We start from the raw sequence: 27,352 nt of genomic DNA, 5'->3' as shown, positions 1-27,352 counted from the left end.
AGTGAGGCCCAGGTCTCATTGGAAGGGTATGGAGTTTTCCTGAGAATGAGACCCTCCTATGAGGCCTTTAGAATTGGTGCTTTTCCTCTCCTGTCCAGCAGGTGGCACTTGCCAGCCTGCAGCTCCCCCACCAGTGTAGAGGTATGTAGACTTTAGTTCTCCTGGTGACTCTGATCCTGTCTGGGGTGTGGCTGACTGCAGCCGGAATCTGAATTCCAGCCCCTGGGGTCTGAGTTCCCAAAAGAAGGACTGCCAGTTGAGCTGGACCTCCCTCCACTCAGAACTCCAGTTGTCTCTCAGGGGCACTATTCCCTTCTCCCCTCTCCTCTTTGGGGCCTCTCCAGGTAGATTCCTTGTTCAGCCTGAGTTGCCAATTAAAGACGGGGGTGGAGACCTTCAGTAGTGAATACGGAACTCGAAGACGCTATGGGTACTCTGTCTCCCCCCAAGCCCAGCCTAGTCCCTCAACCTGGGCTTTCTGGTAGAAAATAACCACATATATTACTTTTAGATTAAAAAAAAATAGAAAAGAAAAACAAGAAAAAAAAAAAAAAGAGTCTCTTTTAAAAGTCTTTCCCCAGGAAATGAAATAAGCTTCAGTGGCAGAGAGATTCCAAAACGAGCCGAGAGGTCACTCTGGAGGGCACTCTTACGCACACTTTAGACACCCCTTTTTAGGTTCTAAAGAATTGGGGTAGCTGGTGGTGGATACCTGAAACTATCAAACTACAACCCAGAACCCTTGAATCTCGAAGACAGTTGTATAAAAATGTAGCTTATGAGGGGTGACAATGGGATTGGGAAAGCCATAAGGACCACACTCCACTTTGTCTAGTTTATGGATGGATGAGTAGAAAAATAGGGGAAGGAAACAAACAGACAAAGGTACCCAGTGTTCTTTTTTACTTCAATTGCTCTTTTTCACTCTAATTATTATTCTTGTTATTTTTGTGTGTGTGCTAATGAAGGTGTCAGGGATTGATTTAGGTGATGAATGTACAACTATGTAATGGTACTGTAAACAATCGAAAGTACGATTTGTTTTGTATGACTGCGTGGTATGTGAATATATCTCAATAAAATGATGATTAAAAATAAATAAATAAATAAAAATAAAAGTCTTTCCCCAGCCTGGAAGTTTTGTCAGTGTCAGAATAGAGCATTTAAAGATATGCTTTGGGCTAGTGTCTGATAATTACTCTCCAACAGCTTCAGTTCCACCCCTGCCTGGGGCTATTGAAATGCAAAAGGATAAGGGATCAGTGAGAAGCCAGAAGGGACAAAATGTAGGGAAAAAAAAATGGCTTTTTTGGAGTCTGGGAATGGGTGCCCGCTTTTACATGCCCCCACTTCTCGGAACCCAGCCCTTCTTTAGCAACCCAGCTCTCAAAATTAGTTAATTAATTTGTTAATTAATTCTGCAGTTGAGGCTGGGTTGAGCCCCCCTTCTTGCCCTCAGCAGATTGCTATTTTTTGGTTTTTTTTTTTCCCCCTTTCAGGGAGCCGGCAGCAAGACAGTCTGTGATGTCTGGGTGGGGAGGGGCGCCAGACCCCTAGTCCGGGGAACTTACAATGTTCACTGCCATCTCAGCTTTTCTTCCAATTCCAAACTTGCGTCTGAAGTGTGACTGGTTACTGGAGACCCCGAAAACACTGTTTCATATAGTTCTTGGGTAATTGCCAGCTGCTCTAGGGGAGAGATGAAATTCTGCACCTCACCATTCCGCCATCTTGCCCTGCCCTCCAATAATGTCCTTTTGAGCCTTTTCTCCTCCCTTGTTAGAGCCGGTCCAGGATCATGTATTGTATTTAATTGCCATTGTCCCTTTAGTTGTTCTCTCTCTCTCTCTGTCTCTCTCTTCTTAAATTAAATTCAGTTTTATTGAGATACATTCCCATACCATACAATCATCCATGGTGTACAATCAGCAGTTCACAGTACCATCATATAGTTATGCATTAATCACCCCAGTCTATTTTTGAACATTTTCCTTACACCAGAAAGAATAAGAATTAAAAATAAAAGTAAAAAAGAACACCCAAATCACCCCCCCATCTCACCCTATTTTTCATTTAGTTTTTGTCCCTATTTTTCTAGTCATACATCCATACACTGGATAAAAGGGAGTGCAATGCACAAGGTTTTCAGAATCACACTTTGACCCCTTGTAAGCTACCTGTTATACAGTCATCTTCAAGAGTCCAGGCTACTGGGTTGCAATTTGATAGTTTTAGGTATTTACTTCTAGCTATTCCAATACATTAAAACCTAAAAAGTTATGTATATAATGTGTAAGAATGTCCACCAGAATGACCTCTTGACTCCATTTGAAACCTGTCAGCCAGTGAAACTTCATTTCGTTTCGTTTCACAGCCCCCTTTTGGTCAAGAAGGTTTTCTCAACCCCACGATGCTGGGTCCAGATTCATCCCCAGAAGTCATATCCTGTGTTGCCAGGGAGATTTACACCCCTGGGAGTCAGGTCCCACGTAGGGGGAGGGCAGTGAGTTCACCTGCTGAGGTGGCTTAGCTAGAGAGAGATTCCCTAGTAATTTAAATTTAAGTGTAAATTAAATTTAAGTTTAATTCAAAACCTATCTATTTCTATAACTAACACCATTATCACTGACCTATTGAAAGAGCATTTTTACTAGACTTGCTACATCTACTCTGGCTTCCCTCTAATTGGTTTTCTTCAGATCAGCCAAGGTGATCTTTTCAAAACACACCAGCATAAAACCGTTTATGAGCTTCACATTGTTTTTTTGGATAAAGACCTAATTCTGAATATGGTCTGTAAGACCCTGTGTGGCCTGGCTCCCTCTGACCTCTCTGGTCTTACTTCAGGCCTGTCTTCTTGCTGTTTGGAGTCCTTGTTGCATTCTTTTAGTTCCTCCATCAAGCCATGCTCTTACTACTAGGGCCTTTACACTGCTTTTCCCTTTGTTTCTAAAATGTCCTATAACCACCAAACCCACAATCCTCCACATCCCAGTGTATTCCAGCTTATCCTTTATTCTCAACAACAGAGTTACTGCTTCAGTAAAATCTTCCCTGGTGGTTACTTTTGAAACCAGTGGTGGGAAACTGCTGTGGAGCCGCTGCAGTTGCTGTTTACCAGGTGGGAGTCCATCTTTGGGCCTGGCCAAGACGCCGCAGCTCTCCCAGGAGCAGGGCATCACCTGCACATGGGTCCAAAATCATGACAGAGTTCTTCTCTTTTGGCATCAATAACATTTTATATCAGCATGAAACCTTTCCTTGGGTACAGAAATATGGACTCATCTTGCTTGTAACCACTGATCCTGAGCTCATAAAAATACCTAAATAATGTGGTAGAACAACTAAAACATTGGTTATACAAGTGTTCAGTTCAAAAAGTTACGGTTGTCATATCAGATATTGAAAGTGGTGAAGTCCATGAAAAAAGGGCATTTTGATAGAGCGTGTGTCGAGACTGGGCAAAAGATGAGTGCACCCAGAGAAAGGTCTCAGAAAGCTGTCCAAGATGAAATTTGTTCAGTGATCAGATCACAGCTACAGTAACATTTCTGCTACTGTTTGCAGTTTCTTGTTTGTTTGAGCTACAATAATTTATACAAAGATTTGGTTGTATCTGAAAAATGGGATGAGTTAGGACCATAGTTCATTACCAATTCCTGAGGAAGTCTGTCTACCTTCATTTACTACTACAATTCACAAAGTAAATAGTATGGTGGCCTACAAAATTCCTGTCAATGACTGAGGGACGAGATGAGAAAAATAATGTGTTCATAATTCTCAAATGCTGCTTTCCTGAAACTAAATCAGCTCTAGATGATAGGTTTTATTTTATTAGTTAATTTTTAGATTGGGAAAACCAACATTGTATTTTCTGAACTGTACATAATTGTTCCATTTTGTAGTACCCATTTGACTTTCCAAAGAGGACAGTGAGGTATTTATTCCTTTGTTAATATGTTTGACTAAATATGCAAAAGCATATTGCACATTGCTCAAAAGGGAACCAGCAGATTTCATTAGCATTCCTTTGAAGGTGGTAACCATAGATGGGAAAACTTTTGCTCTAAAGCTAAATGACTTCCTAAATCATATTTTGTCAGATAGCTTGAGTTAGAATATAGTTTAGGAGTATTTAAATGTAAAATACAGCAAAAGAAGTCTGAATATTCAGAATCTTTGTTTAGATACTGAAAGTAATTAGTAGAATACAAGTAATGAAACATCGCTATGTTACGTCCTTTTGCCATTTATTTAGTTGTATAGTTCCCATGTTGAAAAAATTTTCAGTGATTTGATTTGAATTTATAGAACTTGAACCTGTGAAGCCATGGGTATTTCTACTGTTTAATTTCCTGTGATACACAATACTTCTCAAAAATTTTATAAGTTCAAGCTTTAAACGACAATGATGAAATAAAGTTAAATTTGTATATTTAAAAAAAAAAAAAATCTTCCATGACTCCCTAGATGAGTTTAGAGCCTGTATATCCTCTCCAGGTACCATTTTTCTTTAATACTATTTATCATTTATATAATAAATTATGTAATTATAATTTTTAAAATATTTATATTAGTATTTGTCTCCCCCATTAGTATGTGAATACCGTCAGGGTAAGGATATCAGTTTTTGGCCACCTTTATAACCCTAATGCCTAGGACAGGTAATAAATATTTTTTGACTGAATGAATGAACTAAGTTCTTTAAAACATTTCAGTTAATTTATGAATTGTTCCATTGATCTGTCTGTTCCATCTTAAACACCAAAGAGTATTTCATTACCATAGTTTTATATAATAAGCATTAATTTCACCCTTTACTCTTTTTTGTTTTAAAGAACAACTTTATTGAGGTATAATTTTCTTAAAATAAACTATACATATTTAAATTGTATAATCTGATATGTTTTGACAAATGTGTACACAATTCATGTATATTAAACCACTTGAAGTTGTCCCACAGCTCATTAATGCTCTATTCATTTTAACAGTCAGCCTTTTTTCTTTTTAAAATTTAAAAAGTTTTTTCTTTTTAAAATTTACAATAGTTTCTATTATGTCTTCAAATTCAGTAATCTTTTCTTCTGAAATATCTAATTGCTGTTAAACCCTAATGTACTTTTTGTCTCAGACATTATAGCATTTATCTCTGGAAGTTTAATTTGGGTATTTTTATGTCTTTCATTTCCCTACTTAGTAAATCAACCTCCAGCTCCTTCTCTCCAGCTCAGGGATACCTCACAGTCTTGGCCTGTATTCCCTCCACCTCTCTGCAGTATGGCATGAAAACTCCCTCTAGACAATAAAGTGGGTCAATCATAGGGTTCCTCATTTGTTTTTCATCTGTCAGAGATGGCCATTCTTCATTGCTTGACGTACAAAGGCTGGAAAATTGTCTCGTATATTTTGTGCAATTTTTTTGGTTGTTTCAGGCAGAAAGATAAATCTGGTCACTGTACTCTCACATTGGTCTCTGTTTTTTCAGAATTTTTCAGATAAACCTTAGTATCATTTTAGATAACTCATTTGTTTTTCAGATGACTTTCTCACTGGAGTAAAGGCTGCTTAAAAAGTTTGAGTATCAGAGTTAATGAACTTAATTAAGCAGTTAGCATCAGTAGCTCCAGAGGTGGTGCCAACATGAAGCATCTAAATACTTTCGCATTTGAAGGAAGTTGGTCTTACAGCAGGAGAGCAACCAATTACTTGTATAGATTTATAATTTGTATGATAGTAGTCTTATAAATATTCTTTCCTTCCTTCTAGATTTAAAAAGTCAAGTTAAATCAAGCTGAGTAATCATGGCAGAAGGTGGATTCGATCCCTGTGAATGTGTTTGCTCTCATGAACATGCGATGAGAAGGCTGATCAATCTGGTGAGAGGAACAGGACAGTCCTATTCAGTACTGAATTGTACTCATTCTCTCCTGTTTTTGTGAGAATATTGGCTATTGGGGGATTTTCACCTGATGGTAACTAAAAAGTATTTCATAATTGAAATTCACAGTGTCTTAAGTCATAATGGTTAAAATGTTAGCCACAATTCTTTTATAAGAGAAAAAAAACAAACAGATTACTCTCTTCACTTATGGTAGACTTATGCTGGGAAACTTGACTATCATGGGTAGGTCATGCTTTGTATTACTGTAAATAAATTCTTTAGCTACATGGAACTTTTTTGCCTGTTAAGCTGCTGTGAAGTCACAGTTCCTGTTATGATATGGTTCAGATCCTGTTTTCAACATTCAGTATGACAAAAATCTTTATATAATACATTTCCAAATCTAAATCAGTTATTTGATAGAGGCAGTTTTCAAAGTAATGAGATTTGTGTAGTCTCATGGCATTGATTTTATGAGCTTTGAATTGGAGGGTTTTAAAAACTTTCCTAGTCTGTAAGCTTACGATATTGATATTATACTTTATCATCAAAAATGGTCAAATTTCTCCATCCAATCATAAAAGTATAAATATTTTGTTCTTTTTAAAAATCTTGTACAGGGGTATATTCCCAAGGGTCAGTTAATAAAGGCAGATACAGTACTTGCTCAAATATTTGAATTGGTAGAGTAGTTAATAAGCAGGTTTAAGCTCACTTGGTGTTTCTGTATAGTGATTAGAAGTATATTTCTTGTCAGTGACATACCTGTTAGGGTCAGCATATGCTAGGACTTATGATCCTTCAGGATACCTTAGAGGAAAAGGAGCAAAATAAGAATTTACTAATTAAATCAGGTTCGTATGGGTATAGAAATATAATGGGAATGCTGTATCTCTAATAACTTGATGTAAAGCTAGAGCCCAAGGAGAGAATGCTAGTTTTTCTCCTGTTTATTTATGAAGTAAAGAACTGGTAGTTATTTTATATATATATATATAATATGTATAATTTTTTTTTTAATTGAGATTGTTCACATACCATACAATTATTCAAAGATCCAAAGTATACAATCAGTTGCTCATGGTACCATCATACAGCTGTGCATCCATCAACACAATTTTTTTTTCAATTTTTAGAACATTTTCATTACTCCAGAAAAGAAATAAAGACAAAAAAAGGAAACTCATATCCTCCCATACCCCTAACCACTCCCCCCCTCCATTGTTGATTCATAGTTTTGGTATATAGTACATTTGTTACTCTTGATGAAAGAATGTAAACATACTACTAACTGTAGTATATAGTTTGCAATAGGTATATATTTTTTCCTATATGCCTCTCTATGATTAACTTCTAGTTATAGTATCATACATTTGTTCTAGTTTGTGAGAGAGATTTCTAATATTTATGTAGTTAATCATGGACATTGTCCACCACAAGATTCACTGTTTTATACATTCCCATCTTTTAACCTTCAACTTTCCTTCTGGTGACATATGTGACTCTGAGCTTCCCCTTTCCACCACCTTCACACACCTTTCAGCACTGTTAGTTATTCTCACAACATGCTGCCATCACCCCTGTCCATTTCTAAACATTTAAGTTCACCATGGTTGAACATTCTGCTCATAATAAGCAACAGCTCCCCATTCTTTAGCCTCATTCTATATCCTGGTAACTTACATTTCATGTCTATGAGTTTACGTATCATAATTAGTTCATATCAGTGAGACCCTGCAATATTTGCCTTTATATGTCTGTCTTATTTCACTCAATGTAGTGCCCTCAAGATTTCTTCATCAACGCATTTTTTTAGATGGTTTTGATCACACACCATACATTCCGTCCTAAGTAAACAGTCATTGGTTCCCTGTATAGTCACGAATTTATGTATTCAGCATCATCACCACTATCTATATAAGGACACCTGCATTTCTTCCACAAAGAAGGAGGAAGAGTCAGAGAAGGCAGAGAGACAAAAGAAAAAGAAAAGAGAGAGAGAGAAAAAAACCAAAACCAAAAAAAAAAAAACAAAAACCGAAAGACAAAGCTTGACAGCTAGAAAGCAACAAAAGGAAAGATAGCATTAACCTGAAGTAGAATAAAGAGTCAGACAACATCACCAATGCTAGGAGTCCTATACCCTTCCCCTATCCCCCCCCCCCATATGCATTTAGCTTTGGTATATTGTCTTTGTTATATTAAAGGAAGCATAATACAATGTTTCCATAAATTATAGTCTCTAGTTTGCATTGATTGTATTTCCCCCCCCCACTCCCACCTTATTTTTAACACCTTTCAATGTTGACATTCATTTGTTCTACCTCATGTAAAAACATATTTGTACCTTTTATTACAATCTTTGAGCATCCTAAGTTTCCCTGAGTTACACAGTCCCAGTCTTTATCCTTCATCTTTTGTTCTGGTGTCCCACATGGTCCCAGCCTTCCTCTTTCAACCATACTCACAGTCATCTTGTTCAGTGTACTTAGATTGCTGTGCTACTATCTTCCAAAATTGTTTTCCAAACCTCTCACTTTCTGTCTGCAGTGCTTCATTTAGTGTTCCTGTAGAGCCGGTATCTTGTTCTCAAACTTTGTCATTGTCTGTTTGTCAGAGAATATTTTAAGCTCTCCCTCATATTTGAAGGATAGTTTTACTGGATATAGGATTCTTGGTTGGTGGTTTTTCTCGTTCAGTGTCTTAAATATATCACACCACTTCCTTCTTGCGTCCATGGTTTCTATTGAGAAATCCGTACATAGTCTTATCTAGCTCCCTTTGTATGTGATGGATCGCTTTTCTCTTGCTGCTTTCAGGATTCTCTCTTCATCTTTGATGTTTGATAATCTGATTATTAAGTGTCTTGGCGTAGGCCTATTCAGATCTATTCTGTCTGGGGTACACTGTGCTTCTTGGATCCGTAATTTTGTGTTTCATAAGAGATGGGAAATTTTCATTGATTATTTCCTCTATGATTGCTTCTGCCCCTTTTCCCTTCTCTTCTCCTTCTGGGACACCAATGACACATACATTCTTGTTTTTCGTTTTGTCCTTAAGTGCCCAGAGACATTGCTCATATTTTTCCATTCTTTTCTCTATCTGTTCTTTTGTGTGTAGGCTTTCAGGTGCCTTGTTCTCCAGTTCCTGAATGTTTTCTTCTGCCTCTTGAGATCTTCTGTTGTATGTTTCCACTGTGTCTTTCATCTCTTATGTTGTGGCTTTCATTTCCATAGATTCTGCCAGTTGGTTTTTTGAACTTTCAATTTCTACCTTATGTATGCCCAATGTTTTCATTATACGGTTCATCTCTTTTGCCGTATCTTCCCTAAACTTTTTGAATTGCCTTATTATTAGTTGTTTCAATTCCTGTGTCTCAGTTGAAGTGTAAGTTTGTTCCTTTGACTGGGCCCTAACTTCATTTTTCTTAGTGTAGGTTGTAGCTTTCTGTTGTCTAGGCATGGTTTCCTTGGTTGCCCCAATCAGGTTTTCCCAGACCAGAACAGGCTCAGATCCCAGAAGGAAGAAATATCCAGTATCCGGTTTCCCTGAGGGTGTGTCTTAGAAAATTGGTATACCCTGTGATGCCTCAGGTTACTGTGCTTTTCTGCCCAGTAGGTGGTGCCTGTCAGCCTGTAACTCCAGACTGGTGTAAGGAGGTGTGGCCCATGACTGTTTTCCCCCAGGCTCTGGGGTCTGGTTCTGAATGGAAGGCAGGTAGTACAGCTGGGCCCCACCCCTTTCCTCTTAGGAAAGATAGAACCCCTAGGGAGAGGTCATAAGCATGTGAATAGACTCTGCCTGTGCTGTCTCCATTCTTGTCTGGGTCAGAGCGCTGGGAACTGAAAATGGCTTGTTTTCTCCGCTGAGCCAAAACAGGGACAGAAAGCCCCCTTCAGGGACAGTCCGCGGCCACCCTCTGGCTCTCCAAGGTCAGTCGTCACCCAAAGCCTCTGTCTGCTTGTTGGGGATTCGTAGCTTATAGCGAGCAGTCCATGCTTGTTAATTAAAACCCCAGTTGGAGCTCAGCTGAGCTATATTCGCTTGATGAGAGAGAGCTGCTCTTTAGCACCACAAGGCTTTGCAGCTCGGGCTGTGGGGGGAGGGGGTTCCTGGCTTGTATCTGCAGTTGTTACTTACAGATTTTATGCTGCAATCTCAGGCATTCCTCCCAGTTCAGGTTGGTGATATGATGAGTAGATGGTCACGTTTGTCCCCCAGCAGTTATTCTGAATTATTTACTAGTTGTTCCTGGTGGTTTATTAGTTGTTCCAGGGGGACTAACTAGCTTCCACTTCTCTCTATGCCACCATCTTAGATCCTCAAGAACTGGTAGTTTTTATGTCTAAATTTAATGATGCATAAGGCAAAATTTTTTTCATATTACTTTGGAGATAAGGAACAAAAATAAACTTAAAATACAACTGTTATAAATTTTCCCAGGGGATCAATTTTTTTTAAATGCAATTTTATTGAGATATATTCATATACCATACAGTCATCCAAAGTATACAATCAGTTGTTCACAGTATCTCATATAGTTGTGCATTCATCACCACAATCCGTATTTGAACATTTTCATTACTCCAAAAAATAGAAATAAAAATAAGAATAAAAATAAAAGTAAAAAAGAAACCCAAAACATCTCGTACCCCTCCCCTCCCCTCTATTATTCATTTACTTTTTGTCCCCATTTTCTACTCATCTGTCTATATACTGGATACAGGGAATGTGAGCCACAAGGTTTTCACAATCATGTGGTCACACCTTGTAAGCTATGTGGTTATACAATCATCTTCAGGAATCAAGGATTCTGGGTTGCAGTCCAACAGTTTTAGGTATTTCCTTCTAGCTATTCAAGTACACTAAAAACTAAAAAGGGAAATCTATATAATGCATAAGAATAACCTCCAGAATGACCTCTTGACTCCATTTGAAATCTCTCGGCCACTGAAACTTTATTTTGTTTCATTTCTCTTCCCCCTTTTGGTCCAGAAGGCTTTCTGAATCCTATGATGCCAGGTCCAGGCTTATCCCTGGGAGTCATATCCCATGTTGCCAGGGAGATTTACACCCCTGGGAGTCATGTCCCATGTAGTGGGGAGGGCAATGAGTTTACCTGCAGAGTTGGCTTAGAGAGAGATGCCACATCTGAGCAACAAAAGTAGTTCTCTGGGGGTGACTCTTAGGCACGGTTATAATTAGGCTTAGCCTTTCCTTTGCAGTAGTAAGCTTCATAAGGGCAAGATCAAGGGCTCAGCCTACTAAACTGGTAGTCCGCAAAACTTGCAAGAATATCAGGAATTCCCTAGGTGGGGAAGCTTAACATTACCACATTTTCCCCCCAGTCCCTCAATGGGGTTTGCAAATACTTTTTATTCTCTGCCCAAATTACTCTGGGATATATCAGGGCTTCTTGCTAGCCTGTACAAACCAACCAGATCTTGCCCCTCATTCAAGGTTCCATGTAATTATGGTGTTTGAATAAACTGACCATGCAAGTGAAATTATATAGTGTGCTACAGAAAATACAGATTTGTACCAAATAAACATCTCTTCTTCGGTCTCACTTAGAAGTTGAAGTTTTAAAGCAGTCAATATCATCCTTTACCCTTTAGTCTGATTTATCTTTGTCCCAACCAAGTCCATTTTGTTTGTGTCTCTAATTGAAGTTTGCTGTCTTTTTCAACTTTTTAAACATTTGCTGTATGGGGTAATGCTGCCAAACTCTGGCTCTGAGTGTCAGGTGTCACACAGATACCCAAAGTTACAGGGACCGACTAAGTTATACACAAATAGCTCAGCATCTCAGAATTTAGAAATAACCATTACAGCTCATGAGTGGATGTGACTGCTATAAGAGCTTACAATCTAGGAACCTTTACAAAAAGTCTTCCCCAGGGGATCAATTTTTTAATAACTGACTCTTTATTTCTTAGTATTCTTTTAATGTTTAGTAGAGATCAGGCATTTTTCTCTTTGCTTTGCTGCTTTTTTAGAAATAGTTGAAACTAAGCTTTTTTTTTTTAATGATCTCATGTACATTTCTGTTCTCTTTAGTAGAAAGCCATGTTTAGCTTTATCATTTTTTTTTAAAGGGCACAACAGTTTACATTACTTCATGTTTGATGGGGCATTGTTTATGGCAATCCTGGTTTGGAATAATTTGTAATGATGTGAAAATAGGTATAGTCTTTATAAATTCTTTAAAAATCCACACTTTTCAGTCTGTGTTGGATATTTTCACATTTCACTCTACATGCAATATAGATTACTGATGAGTGTTTCCCTCCTTGTATAACCTACTTATAGCAGTATTTCCAGAAGGGAGGAGGAACTCATTTGATTCATTAAGGAAAATTGCTGATTAGGTTTGATAAACATTTGTTTGAACTGTGCTTTGTAATTTTCATTTCATGCATATTTCTTCTTATTTTATTTAAATTCAGAATCAAACAGAATGATTGGGCTCTCTCTGCTGATATTTCAAGGCTTTCTAAACATTTTTTCTGAGATTATATCTTTTGTAATAGAAACAGTCTGTTTCCAAAAGGATCTCCAAATATAAAGATCCTAAATGTCTACCACTAGGGCAACACATTCATATGATGGCATTTTATACCAATGTTTTTAAAAAATCATGTCTTTGAGGAATATTTAATGATTTTGGTAAAATATCTATTATGTGAAATGCAAAAGCGAGATATAAAAATGGTATTTTAGTATGGTTTTGCTTTTTGTACACACACACATACACACATACCAGATCATATATGTGTGTGTAGGAAGAAAGACTAGAAGGAAACATACCAAAATATTAATAATGCTTATCTCTGGATGGTAGAATTTGGGGGAGAGTTCTCTTCTATAGTTTCCTGTTTTCTCTGATCATATATCTTATAATCAGAAAAATGTTATTTAACAAAGACTGTCAATTTTTTCATTTAACTTTAACAATATTCTTTTACAAATAAACTGGATTATCTACCTCTTATGCATCCATTATCTTCTACTCTTTCATTTCAGAGGACCTTTTTTCTCAGTACCTGTTACTGTTCTGTGTAACTCTTAATCTAACTGCCCAACCTATATTTTCAAAGCAATTTATCTGAGGGTATGATTTTTCTATATTAGTTATACCTACCAGAATTTGGATACCTAAGTGCTAAGGAAACTAAAAAATGTACAAATGATGTGTTACAGTGGGTATGATGACAGAACAGAGATCTATTCTCATTTTTCTGAAAATAGTCATTTGATTCATCCTTGTAATAGAGTAACATTTCATTAATTTCATGTATTAATTTGGAATTTTTGTTATTTTTGACTTCATGCAATAAAATTCGGTTTTCTTGGAGGTTAGAATATTGAGGGCTTTGATGATTATTTATGGTTAGCTCATACTTATATGCTGGGCTGCAGTTTAGCTTCGTCTACTCTGTAGAAATGGATAGGTTTCGCTAATGGATACAACTTAGGTGCAGTTAAAATTTTGACCCTTAGTTCTTCTTCACTTTAATAAAGCTGTATTCATTTACATTTAAAAAGTAACTTATTTTCTTGAGTTAGTAATGATCTCAGTTAAGTTTATTCATTATAAGAAATAGAAGTTCTGGCTGATTTAATAAGAAAAGAACTTAGGTAGCTTACACTGGAGAACTTGGCATGGAGAATGGGTAGGATCAGAGGAAGGCTATGTGGCCAAAACAAGAACTAAAGTCATGCCCCAAAGCTAGTCCAGCCAAGATGCTGCTTCTCCTGAGCTCCAGACTTCTATATATCCAATTGTTGATGTAATATTTCCATTTGGATAACTTAGCATCTCAAACTTGTCGTATGTGTAATTAAATTTCTGTTCTTCCAACTCAAGCTTAGGCTTCTCTCAGTCTTCTCTATTCATTCTATTATTCTGGTTGCTCAGGCAAAATCTTTTGGGTCATCTTTATCTCTGTTCTTTCAACCCCACATCTAATGCAGAAACAAATCCTTTTGACTCAGCCTTAGTAATATATCCAGAATCCAGCCATTTCTCATACCTCCATGTGCAATAACATCCTGCTCTAATCTGTTATCATCTCTTGCCTGGATTACTACAGTTAGCCTTCTTATAGGTCTACTTCTACCCTCGTGCCATACCTCACCCTCTTCAAGTCTGGTTTCACTACAGCATCTGACATGATCCACTTAGATAACATTACTCCTTTGCTCAAAATCCTACAGTAACTCCTCATGATACGCAAAGTGAAAAAACAAAACTTACATGGCTCTTACATGATCTTATCTTCTTCCACTCCACTCTTCCCCATTGCTTACTTTATTCTAGCAACTCTAGCCCTTGATGTTGCTAGAAAATACATGTCTCATACAAACAATCAGGAGTCCAAATGATTTTACTCTTCAACAGCAAAACTGGAAACTAGAAGGCACTGGCACAATGACTTCAGAATTCTAAAGGAAAATTATTACCAATCCAGCATATTGTATCTCTAACCAAACTATCAATCTTGTAGGAGGGTCTTCAAAACTTTTACCTCATGTAGCTTTCTTAGGAAGTTATTAGAGAATGAAGTATTCCTCACCAAAACACAGTCATAAACCAAGAAAGATGTTCAAGATTTGGAGTGTAGAAAGCAAGAGAGAAGCAAAAGTAACCCCCAGGATAATGGTGAAGGAAGATCCCAGGTTGGTAGTTGTGTACCTGAACTACAGGGCAGTTGGTTTAATTGGGAGGGTGTCACAGTACTGGGAAAGGCCTTTTCAGGAAGAATTGATACACTACCTGGCAAATCTAGGTATCTTGTGATCTAGACAACTGAAAAGTGAAAAGTCATAGAAAACCAAGATAATAGAATATCACTAACTTTAAGGAAACACAGAAAATATGATCAAAAAGAGAAAATAATTATAGTTTACTTACATGGATTAACTATGAAGAACATGTATATGGTCATAATACTGTGAAAACTTAGTTCTGAGCTAAACAAATTTATGATATAAAATTAGGAAATGGGAAGAGTACTCGTGAGGAATCAGTGAAGGAAAAATACTAGATCCTCATATTCCATCCTGGTGAGTCAGTGGTTATTGCTTAAAATTAAAAAGTCAAGAAGTAACAATAATGTACATTTATAAACATACAGAGATAAATACTAAAATAATCAGCTAAGAGGTGAAGATGGCTGCCCCAGGAAGGGTTGGGCAGGGAAGGTGGGTAGGAAAGATGATGAACTGCTATTTTTTTGGAACAAATCTTGTAGAACTATCAGACTCTTAACTGTCTACATGAATAACTAGTGAAAAATGAAATTGAAAAAACAAACCAAGCAAAAACCCTCCAAGTTCAGTGAGTACAAAGAAGATGTGTGAGTCTGTTGTGCATCTCTTTCCCTCAAAGGCACATAAAGTGTCTGCCTTTGTTACCGTGCTAAAAGCAGGAGATCTGTTTTCTAAGAAAAGTGGTAGATATGCCTAATGAAGGCTTCTAGTTGGATGTTAAGGATCAAAAGGGATGCCAAGGTAACCCTAAACCTCTACAGTGAATGTCAAGTACGAAGGAAAAGAAAGAATGCTTCAGGAATGAGAGACACTGTAAAGCCCTAAGTTGAAGCCTCCCTTACTTTGAGAGTTAAGAGGTTCTCAAGCTTGCTTGCTTGCTTCCTGCCTGTGTATCCTTGACAAGGGAAGCTAGCTGTTTGTGTGTATACCCTAACTAGCCACCGATCTAGTCCTTCGTTAATAAATATAAACAGAAAAGCAGGCAAGGCAGTTGGAAATAAGGGAGAGGACCAAGATGTGGTCAGGCACAATTACACTAGAAGACAAAATGAAATAGTTAATATGAAAAAGCTTTATGAGTATAAGGCTACAAATGCAGACTCATGAAAGTATCTTGTGTAGGTCTCAGATACCATAAGTGACATGATTTTCTGAAAAGAAATAATTTTTGGTAAAGTTCTAATAATTTTGGGCTATCTCTTGCTGAAGTTCAGTTAAATTTTGGAAAATTCAATGTAGAGTAAAACCATCTAAAAATACTTTGAGTTCGTCTGTGAAACGAAGTTAGATTACAGGCTCAGGTTTTTCAGTTACAGGAATTTATGGCAGGACATTTGAAAGTCTTGTGGGATGCAAGCCAATCCCAACAACCAAAATGTCCTTCTCAGATATCCAGAATGCCCTAGGGGGTGTTACCACCCCATCTGAGAACCTTTTGTGGAGGGAGAATTAGGGTTAAAAAAAGGAAACCAAAATAAGCCAAGGAAGGCAGGCAAGGAAGAAGAAACAGAAACATGGTTAAAAGAAAACATAAAGTAAGATAGCATATGTGAGTGAATTATACTCCCCTAGTGAAAGAGACAGTTTGGAGTTTTAAAATGCTGTCTTCAAGGGAGACAGACACTAAAATCAAAATAACATAGGAAAGCGATAAACAAAGGGTGGAAAAAACTGTCCAAAAGAACATGATACCTGTCATCGCAGACAAAATATCATTCAAAGCCAAAACAATTATATGGAACATAGGAAAATATTGACAAAAAATAGACTCCATCAAGAAGATATGAACTTTTATGCCTTGAACAACAGAATGTAAAACCTATTTGAAATACCAGGAGAAATTGATATTTTAACAGTAGTCAGAGAAGTGCTAGTGAAAACCATAGAAATGTCTTTGCAGGTAGTGTTTGTGGGTAGGTCAGTGTGATGTTTGTAAATATATAGAAGAGGTTAGAAGGGATATACCTCAGACTTAAAATAGTGGTTACATGGTAGAGATATTGAAGGGGTTCTAAGCATTATTTCAAGAGAATAGAAAGACTATGATGGATTTCCATTTTACTAGGATTTCCATTTTACAGATGAGGGAACCAGGTACAAAGAAGTTAAGTCACTATTCCCAGGTGTTAGGGCTGACTAGCGAGTGGCAGAGGCACATTCAGCCCTGGCAGTCCAGCTCCAGGCCCTGTGCTCTACCTGCTGAAGTCTCCTTCAAGAAACTTAAAATGCACCACACACACACCACAGCGCATGATCAAGTGGAAGGGTGGGAGACTTTGTTGTATTTTAAACCATGTGAATGCATTATATATTTAAATAATTAACTAAAAATAAAACTTTGTAAGCATTTTCAAAGGCATTATAAGTAGTACAATTAAATACAAATTTAGTAATTACAGAAAATTACCTTTTCCACTGAAGAAGAAAATTTTTCCATGTACTGTAGTTGTATGATTTGAAAAGAAATACTTTTTATAATTTTTAGCTTTTTACTTATTCTACCAAGACTTTCTTCTTTTCTTATCTCTTTAATTTCTAAATTGATGGTATTTGTTCTCATCAGGATTTTTAAAATTATATGAGAAAGGGAAAAACTTGTACATCTCCAAAGGCATATGGACACAAACAGCAATTCAAACTACTGCGTAATCAGTGGTTATGTAAACTCTGGTTTTGTAATTGCTCAGCCATGCTAGTACAAAGAATATAAATCTGATTTTTGTTCATTTTATTGTCTCTCTGCCATGTGGAATGTGAAGCAAATGGCTGTCTCTCTGACCATAGTATTATAAACTAAGAATGTTTACTTTCAAGGCTGATATGGCTGCAGTACAAGGAATGCCCATTTCGGGGTGCTCTTGACAAAGCTTTACCTACTCTATTGGCACATCTTCCTATGATTTAGTTACATCAAGTTACACGGGTGTCGTAGTTTGCCATGCTGCTATGACAGATACCACACAGTAGGTTGCTTAAACAACAAGCATTAACTCATGGTTTCAGAGCCTAGAAGTCCAAAATAATGGTGTTGGCAAATCCATGCCAAGTCTTCCCAAAGTCTGTGACATTCTGGTGCTGGCTTGCCACAATCTTTGGGGTTCCTTGGCTTGGCTTCCATCTCATGGCGATGTCCTTGGTTTCCTCCTGGGGTTGCTCTTCTGGTTTCCAGTGACTTCCTGCTTCTGGCTTTTCCTTGTGACTTTCTTTTAATAAGTCCCCAGTAATACCATAAGGTCTACCCTGATTCAGTTGGGCCAGACCTAAATAGGATATTAGAAGTTCCTATTCACAAATGAGTCTATACCTGAACTGGTAATACATCCTCAAAGGATCCTGTTCACGAATGGATTTACACTCACAAGAACATGGATTAAGATTCTTGGATTAAGATTAAGAACATATCTTTGTTGGGATATTAATTCAATCTACCACAGTGTTAGACTTCTTAATTCAGTTGTGTTTTGCCAGATGCATGTATGTTTCTATATGTCTCAGGAGCTTTCAGAAACATTAAAAAATGGAGGTATTATCTGACATTGCAGACATTTTTCTCTGGCAGTCTAATATTCAGTTTTAATGTTTCACTTGTTAAATATTGGCTAACAAGACTCAGAGTAGAGAAGATTAGATATACAATGAGTCCCTTTCAGTTAAAATTGGATATCTCTTATCATGTTACATGTAGCTCTGTGTTTTATTATTTGCTTTAATATGGGAATATACCCAGTGATAAATGTGAATTTTTAGTGATACAGTAGCAGAGCACTACTATATGTGTAAAAAGATGCAAGCACAAAACTGGTCTAATTACAAATCATTCTTTTATGTTATCTGATATTCTTCAAATAGGCAACAATCCATAGATATTCCTTTATAACTGTTATTATTATTTTGTTTTCTTTAATCACTTATTTCTTTACAGCCATAAAAATAGTCTAGAGAAGGATTTTTTTCCATTTCCATTTAAGTCATTTGTGGAATTTTTCTGGCTTCACCTCCGTGTCCCCTTCCCTCTTTCCCACCTACTTTCTCTTACTGTTCCTCTTCAAATAGCTGTCTCTTAGTATATAGTTTTTCTATGATAATAAGAGTTCCAAAAGAAAGAACAGATGGACTTAGAAATGTGAGCTTGAATTATGATCTGTTTCCTGTTTCTTTTGTAACCTAAGATTTGGAATGAAGGTAATACTACTTTTTTTATTGTTTTGTTAAGGTTTATATTTCATTTCTTAATCTGGAGCAGTATAACTGAGACTTTTACATCTTTAATTTACTTAAATTTGTTTTCATACTAAAGTACTATAAGCTTGTGATCTGGGAAACCCTTGTCAGATTCCTCTTTATAGGCTTGGAGATCCCATAAGTTGTGACTATTGTCTCTTGTACTTAAATAAGTTTCATTAAGACCTGTTGGCCCTTTCCTGGAAAAAAAACCTTGTATGCCTGAAAAGTGTCTAACCAGCAAATATATCTTCTGCTACATATCTTCCTCTGTATTTTTTTATTTTCATAAAATATTTGATTATTTATATAAGTAGTACATGAATATTTTCTTTTAAAAAATCAATTCATTAAAAAAAGAGATTAAATTCCCCACTCACTTCTCCACACCTGGCTTATTCCATACTTTACTAGATGAATTAGCTCTGTATCTTCCCAGATTTTTCGAACAAATTTATTTATATTTAAAGCAGTTTTTTTGAGATAAATTCACATACCATACAGTCCATCTAAAGTGTACAATCACTGTCTTCTAGTATATTCACAAAGAAGCATATATCCCCACAATCAATTCTAGAACATTTTCACCCCAAAGAGGGTTCACTATATACAGTCCCATGATTCATCCTGTGGCTTCTCTTCAAGTGACATACACAACGCTAAACTTTTCCTTTCAACTACAATTGCATCCACATATCATCACTGTTAATTACAGTCACCATAATATGCTCCCATCACCTCCATCCATTTCCAAACATTTACAATCTACTTTATTACATATTCTGCATAAATTAAACATCATAATATTTTTAAATACTATGGTATATGTATATATTCCCCAATTTAATAATAATACTTAACATTTTCTGATGTTTCTATAAAGCCTTTATAATCATGTGATTATAACTTTTAACTTTTGGGCTTTATTTAGTCAATAAATAAATTTTAGTAGACTGCTTTCTTTCAGATCTTAGTACTTTTTATCAATATTATTCAGAAACCAAAAGAGTAGATAAACCCTTCCATCGTTAGTGATAAAATTGATTTTTCCAATTTTGAAATGTGTGTTTATGAAGTGAGGTTATGTTTCATTTAAAAGATGAAATAAATATTGCATGTCTTCCTGGCACAAAATTCAAGCAGTACCAGGTATAGAGGGCAAAAGTACCCCCTCCATATTCCCCAGCCACTTTTTGCCATTTGACTGAATTATGCACTATTAACAGTTTCTTTTATATTGTTTCAATTATTATGACATAACAAATTACCCCAAAACTTAGTGGCTTAAAACAATGATTTATTAAGCTTGCGAACTCTGTATGTCAGGAATTCGTACAAGGAACAATGGGGATAGCTTGTCTGTTCCATGATGTCTGGGTTCTTAGCTGGAAAAGAGTGGCGGGGAGCAGGAAGTAAAGTATTAAGATAATACTGACATAATTTCTTTACTTTGCAGAATTTCTTTATAGAAACTTGTATAGCAGGACAAATGATACAATACTTTTTTTTTCCCCCAGCATAGTCCCAAAGGGAAGCCTAATCCTCCTACTTGTGACATCTAAAGTCTTTTAGTGCTGAAAGAACACACTGGCTGTGTTTGATGGTAGTGAGAGACTATAGAGTAACTATACTTTACATATGACTGAAGAGTCCTATTACACAGTGATAAAACATGTTATACATTGGTATGTCTTTGAGTTAAAAACATGTTATATTTTGGTATGTCTTCGAGTTGGGGGCACTCAAACTAATGACAGCAAACTGTGATAATTTGAACATATATAGAGAGCATTTGGTTTTGAGCTTAACTAAATGCAACAGTTAAGTAACATGACTCATATGCCCCCACCACACTGGCCTTTTTTTTTGCTTCCTCGACACCAAACTCACAGGCATCTTCTCACTCAGGGACCTTTGCTGATTGTTTTATGTGCTTGGACTGCTGGCTAGGAATGCTCATCCCCTTGATCTTTTTTTAATTTTTAATGGAGAAGCTATAGGTTTAAAATATAAAATTCCCGTACACCACCCCACCCCAATACCTTGTATTGGTGTGGAACATTTGTTACAATTGATGATAGTAATTTTTTTATAATTGTACTTTTATTTTTTAACAGTAGTTACCTTTGAAAGATTATTAAAATTGTACTGTTATCTGTCATCTATAATTTATGCTGAGTATTTTTTTCCCATATACTACCTTACTGTTAACAGCTTGTATTAGTATCATACATTAGTTATAATTAATGAAAGAACATTCTTATACTTGTACTATTACCTATAGTCTATTGTCTACAATAGGATTCCTGTGTTGTAGAGCTCTATGCTTTAAATTTTTATTCTAGTAAAATAATACAGCCTACAGTTTACCCTTTTAACCACATTTCACCTGTTTACCATCGACCTAAATAGAAATTCTGTACAAGTTAAGCATCAACTCCCCATTCTTCAACCCCAGTTTATCTCCTGGTAACCTATATTCTAGATTCTAACTCTTTGAGTTTGCTTATTATAATTAGTTCATAACAATGAGATCATGCAGTATTTGTCCTTTTGTGTCTGGCTTATTTTACTCAACATGATGTCTTCAGGGTTTGTCCATGTTGTTACATATATCAAGACTTCATTCCTTTATACAGTTGAATAATATTCCATTGTATGTATATACCACATTTTATTTATCCATTCAGCAGTTGATGGACACTTCGGTTGCTTCCAACTTTTGGCAATTCTGAATGATGCACTATGTACATCAGTGTGCAAATATCTGTTCGAGTGCCTCCTTTCAATTCTATTGGGTATATATACCTAGCAGCAGGATTGCCAGGTCATATGGTAGTTCTATACTTAGCTTTCTAAGGAACCATGAAACTGACTTTCACAGTGGCTGCACCAATTTTATATTCCCACCAGCAATGAATTTGAGTGTTTCTGTTTCTCCACATCCTCTCCAACACTTTTAGTTTCCCGTTTTTTTAATAGTGGCCATTCTGGTAGATGTGAAATGATACCTTATTGTGGTTTGGATTTACTTTCCTTAATCACTAATGATGTTGAGCATCCTTTCATGTGCTTTTTGCCATTTGTATATCCTCTTTGGACAATGTCTCTTCATGTCTTTTACCCATTTGTAAATTGGATTGTTTGTCTTTTTATTGTTGAGTTTTAGGATTCTGTTATATTCTGTATATTAAACCCTTAACAGATATGTGGTTACCAAATATTTTCTCCCATTGAGTAGGTTGTCTTTTTAATTTCATGACAAATTCCTTTGATGCACAAAGGTTTTAATATTGAGGAGGTCCCATTTATCTATTTTTTCTTTTGTTGCTTGTGCTTTGGTGCTTTGAGTATAAAGTCTCAGAAACCATTGCCTACCACAAGATCTGAAGATGATTTCCTACATTTTCTTCTAGGAGTTTTATAGTCCTGGTTCTTACATTTAGGTAAGTGATCCATTTTGAGTTAATTCTTGTATATGGTGTGAAATAGGGATCCTCTTTCATTCTTTTTCATATGGATACTCAGTTCTCCCAACACCACCTTTTTTTAATGCAATTCTATTTTTGAGCATTTTCATTACTCCAAAATAAAGAAAATATTTTTAAAAATTAAAATAAATAAATTAATTAAAAAGAATACCCAAACCACCCCACACCTCTTATTTCCCCTATTATTTATATATTTTTTTGATATATTTTATTACTCATCTGCCCATACACTGTTTAAAGGGAATGTCAATCACCAGGTTTTCACTGTCACCCAATAAAAGCTGTATAGTTGTACGATTTTCATCGGGAATCAAGTCTAATGTATTACCACTCAACATATTCAGGTATTTCATTCTAGCTATTCTAATACACTAGAAACTAAAAACGAATATCTATAGAATGCATAAGAATAACCTCTAGAATGACCTTCCAATTTGGATGCCTTTTATTTCTTTTCTTTGCCTAACTGCTCTGGCCAGAACTTCCAGGACAATGTTGAATAACAGTGGTGACAGTGGGTATCCTTGTCCTGTTCCAGAACATGGAGGAAAAGCTTTCAGTCTTTCACCATTGTGTACAATGTTAGCTGTGGGTTTTTCATATGTGTCCGTTAACATTTTGAGGAAATTTCCTTCTATTCTTGTTTTTCAAACTATTTTTATTGAGAAAGGATGCTGAATTTTGTCAAATGCCTTCTCTGCATCAATCGAGATGATCGTGTCATTTTTCCCCTTCATTTCATTAATATGTGGTATGTTACATTAATTGATTTTCTTCTGTTAAACCATCCTTGCATGCCTGGGAAAACCCCACTTGATTATGGTATATAATTCTTTTGATGGGTTGTTGGATCTGTTTTTCGAGTATTTTGTTGAGGATTTTTGCATTTTATATTCATTAGAGGAATTGGTGTGTAATTTTCTTTTCTTGTAGTATCTTTATCTGACCTTGGTATTAGGGTAATGTTGGCTTCATAGAACAAGCTAGGTAGTGTTCCCTCCTCTTCAGTTTTTTGGAAGAGTTTGAACAGGACTGATATTAATTCTTTTTAGAATGATCGGTAGAATTCACCTGTGATGCCTTATGGTCCTAGTCTTTCTTTCTTGGGAGATTTTTCACATGTCTGGAGCCAGGTTAAACCAATGATTGCTACCATCTTTGTTCTGGGTAGGTTGAAACACTGGCTCAGAGCTGGGGCCCAGTGATCCAAATTCAGTAATCAAAACTGTTTTCAGTGATTCACCATGCCCACCCCTGTTCTGGGGGAAGAGGATTTTCATGTGTGTTTCTGTCCCCAGTGAGCTAGCCAGATAGTGGACCCCAAGGCGCCCCGCCGTGAGAGTGGGGGATGGGTGCCAGCAGCTGTTGCGCGGAGAGAACAACTCAATTGTGCTATTCTTTACTGTGCTTTATCAGCCTCTTCCTCCTGCTCTTCCCTGGATGGTGTACAGTGTTCTTCTACCTCTGGAGCCCCAGAATATTTGTTTCAGACAGTTCCTGCCTGTTAGTAGCTTTTTTTGTGGAAGGACTGAGTCCTGGAGCTCCCTACTCCACCATCTTCCCTGGAAGTTCCCCCCTTCATTTTTTTTAAATGCGATTTTATTGAGATATACTCACACACCATATAATCCATCCAAAGTATACAATTAGTGGCTCACAGTATCATCATATAGTTGTGCATTAGTTACCCTACTCTAAAATAAAAAAAAAAATAAAAAGTAAAAAAGAACACCTAAAACATCCCAGACCCATAATCCCCCCCAGTATTTATATATTTTTTGTCTTTATTACTCTTCTGCCCATACACTAGTTAAAGGGACTGTCAGTCACTAGGTTTTCACTATCACACGGTCACACGATAAAAGCTCTATAGGTATACAGTCACCAACAAGAATCAAGGCCTACTGTGCATTACAGTTCAACAGTTTCAGGTGTTTCCTTCTAGCTGTCCTAATACTCTAGAAACTAAAAAGAGTATCTATTTAATGCATAAGAATAACCTCCAGAATGACCTCTCGATTCTATTTGAAATCTCTCAGCCACTGAAACTTTATTTTGTTTCATTTCTTTTCCCCCTTCTGGTCAAGAAGGTTTTCTTAATCCCATGATGCCAGGTCCAGGCTCATCCCTGGGAATCATGTTTCATGTTGCCAGAGAGACTTAAACCCCTGGGAGTTATGTGCCATGTAGGGGAGAGGGTAGTAGAGGATAGTGAGTTTATTTGCAGGTTGGTTGAGAGAGAGGCCACATATGAGCAACAAGAGGTTCTCTGGGGGTGACTCTAAGGCATAATTATAAATAGGCTTAGCTACTCCTTTGCAGGAATAAGTTTCATAACGGCAAGCCCCTGGATCGAGGGCTTGACTTAAGTAATTGGAAGTCCCTAATGGTTGGGAGTCCCTAATGCTTGAGAGAACATCTCCAGGTGGGAAGTTTAATATTTCCACATTTTCCCCCAGTCCCTCAAGGAGACTTTCAAATACTTTTTTATTAACTGCCCAAAATACTGTGGGATGTATTGGGGTAGTACATTAACCTGTACAGAATAACAAGATCTCATTCCTTATTCTAACTTCCATGTAATTATGTTGTTTAAGCAAACTGACCATACAGGTTAAATTAGATAGTGTGCTACAGAGAATATAAATTTTGTACCAAATAAACATCTCTTAAATAACAGTTAAAACTCAAGAATAGATGTGACTGCTGTAAGAGCTTACAATCTAGGAAATTTTACAGGAAGCTTTATTGAACATTCTGTACTCCTGCATCGTCGATTGCCCAATCTTTGCCCACGTTTTATCTACTGATAACCTACGCTCTCAAATTTAATTCTTGGCATTTGCACATTGTAGTTAATGTTAGTAAGGCCTTACAATATTTTTCCTTTTGTTTCTGGCATATTTCATTTAACATAATGTCCTCAAGGTTCATTCACCTAGTTGCATGCCTCACAATCCTGTCTTCATTTTTGAGAGGTTGTGCACCATCCAAAGTCACCAGGTTGGAGCAGGGATGGGGGAACCAAGCTTGCTGCTACAGAATCTGAGGCAGAAAGACCAGAATCTAAAGGGCTGTGGGATTTTTTTTTTTTAAATCCTGTTCATCCCCGTCATCTTTACTATCATGTAGATTGCCCCTTTTAAATGTCACTGCCTCTGTCTGCTTTAATTTGAAGTGGCTATTGGCTGCCCTCTTTCATGCCATACTGTTTTCATACTCCACACAGTTCTTAAATTTGTATAATGTATTTGCTAATTGTCTGATTTCTCCCACATGACTATATGCTTCATAAGAGCAGAAACTTTGTCTTGTTCACACCATATTGCCAGCACCTAGAACTATACTTGGCATTCAAATATTTTCAGTGAATAAGTGAATAAATGATTGTTGCATTACAATTAGGCATAATTAACAAACATCTCACATTTCTAAATGAACAATTTTGTATAGTTACATAAAAATATTTATGGTTTTTCCCTTATCCTACAGGGATAAGGATCCTCATTATTTTTAGCCAGTTTCCTTATTTTCAGCATTCGGTGATTTAAGGGCTAGATAGTAAGTATTTTAGGCTTGGGACCATTCAGTCAGTCTGTCTCACAACTACCCAACTCTGCTATTATAGTAAAAGTGGCCATAAACAGTATGTAAATAAATAGGTATGGCTGTGTTTCAGTAAAATTTTATTTACTAAAATAAGTCTCAAGCCTTTGGGCTGTGTTTTTCTGACCCCTAGCTGCAGGCCATAAACCCACTAACTAAGAGTGTGGGGTCAAACCCAGATTTGGTGCAGTAGGGAGAAAAAAAAGAGCACAGTGAGCATCTGGTAGACCCAGGGGGCCCTACAGACAAGGAAAGGATGATATTACTAAAGGAGGCCTGAAGAAAGACTCTGTAGCCAGCTGGTGATACCACTGCACATGGAAGTACATTTATGAGATGGATGTATAAAAGGTTCTTGGCCTTTTCACATGGAAATCTCGTTATTTACAGATACCATTGAGCTACTGACTCTCAGCAAGTTAGAGATCAACAAAAGGGATACATTTCAAATAGAACTATAGCCAAAAACCAAGAATCATATCTGAGTCACATAATGTACAAAAGGACATATGTTTTGGTCATTTGGATCACTGCTATAGATTTGGAGGTTTGCTATATCATTGCTAATGATTAAACCCAGGATAATCAATTGAGTAGGGAAATTCTATTTTTTCCTTATTTGATATCTAAATGATTAGATAGTTCTTATTTAATCCTAGGACCTTTTTACCTAATGGATCTCTTTTTATTTTGTATTATACACATTGCTATTTGAAGGTGAGAAGGTAATGGGGGAGGGGGATATATGTTTATGAAAATGTAAGGACATCTTTAGAAGAGAGTCACAAAAAAGTGCCGAGGAGGCTGAAGAATAGGAGAAAATGGGGGATTTACCTTGCACAGAATATCCCTTTGTATTTTGAATTTTATACTATGTCTATTTAATAGAAAAATAAAATAAAATTGAAAATAAAATATGTGCAAATTAAGAGGTATATGGGTCTGTTTTGTGACCCAAAGGTAAATAGCTCGCTTTTCAATTCCTTTAAACTGTATAATTTTAGTAAGAGTTTTTGGATTATTTCCTTTCATATTTAGGTATTGTACATTATATAGTATACTTTTACCTTAATTAAGATCTCTTTTTCTTTCTGGTCAAATAGGACTACTTTTAATGGTATACACCAAAGCAAACCAGATCTTCTTAAAATATAATTTACAAAATGGTTGGTTTGGTTGCTCATTCCAATAATTTAGATGAGGTCATAATTTGTGTGGCATGGTAATAAAAAAAGTCAACCTTTTTTAGAGTATAGCCAAAAGCTATTGCTTGTATTTGAATCACATAAAGAACTATGTAAAGAACTGATAATTTGTTGGTCATTTAAATCACAGGTATTATTGTTGTTACTATGTTTTACATGCTATGTATTTTAAT

At 36.4% G+C, this 27,352-nt stretch overlaps 1 protein-coding gene across 3 annotated transcripts in view; it reads left to right on the top strand.

The window, feature by feature from the left end:
* The window catches only part of SMIM14 (small integral membrane protein 14), a 97,225-nt gene that overhangs the window by 41,810 nt on the left and 28,063 nt on the right, over positions 1 to 27,352 (top strand). For all 3 annotated transcript variants that reach the window (XM_037829621.1, XM_037829620.1, XM_037829622.1), the window contains one exon: positions 5,767 to 5,876. In XM_037829621.1, the coding sequence (XP_037685549.1) occupies positions 5,802 to 5,876 (75 nt within the window). In that variant the 5' untranslated portion in view covers positions 5,767 to 5,801. The remainder of the gene's footprint in view (positions 1 to 5,766; positions 5,877 to 27,352) is intronic.

The sequence above is a fragment of the Choloepus didactylus genome, chromosome 3 (assembly GCF_015220235.1).
Source record: "Choloepus didactylus isolate mChoDid1 chromosome 3, mChoDid1.pri, whole genome shotgun sequence".
Classification (NCBI taxonomy): domain Eukaryota; kingdom Metazoa; phylum Chordata; class Mammalia; order Pilosa; family Megalonychidae; genus Choloepus; species Choloepus didactylus.
This window is presented reverse-complemented; position numbering and strand designations above follow the sequence as displayed.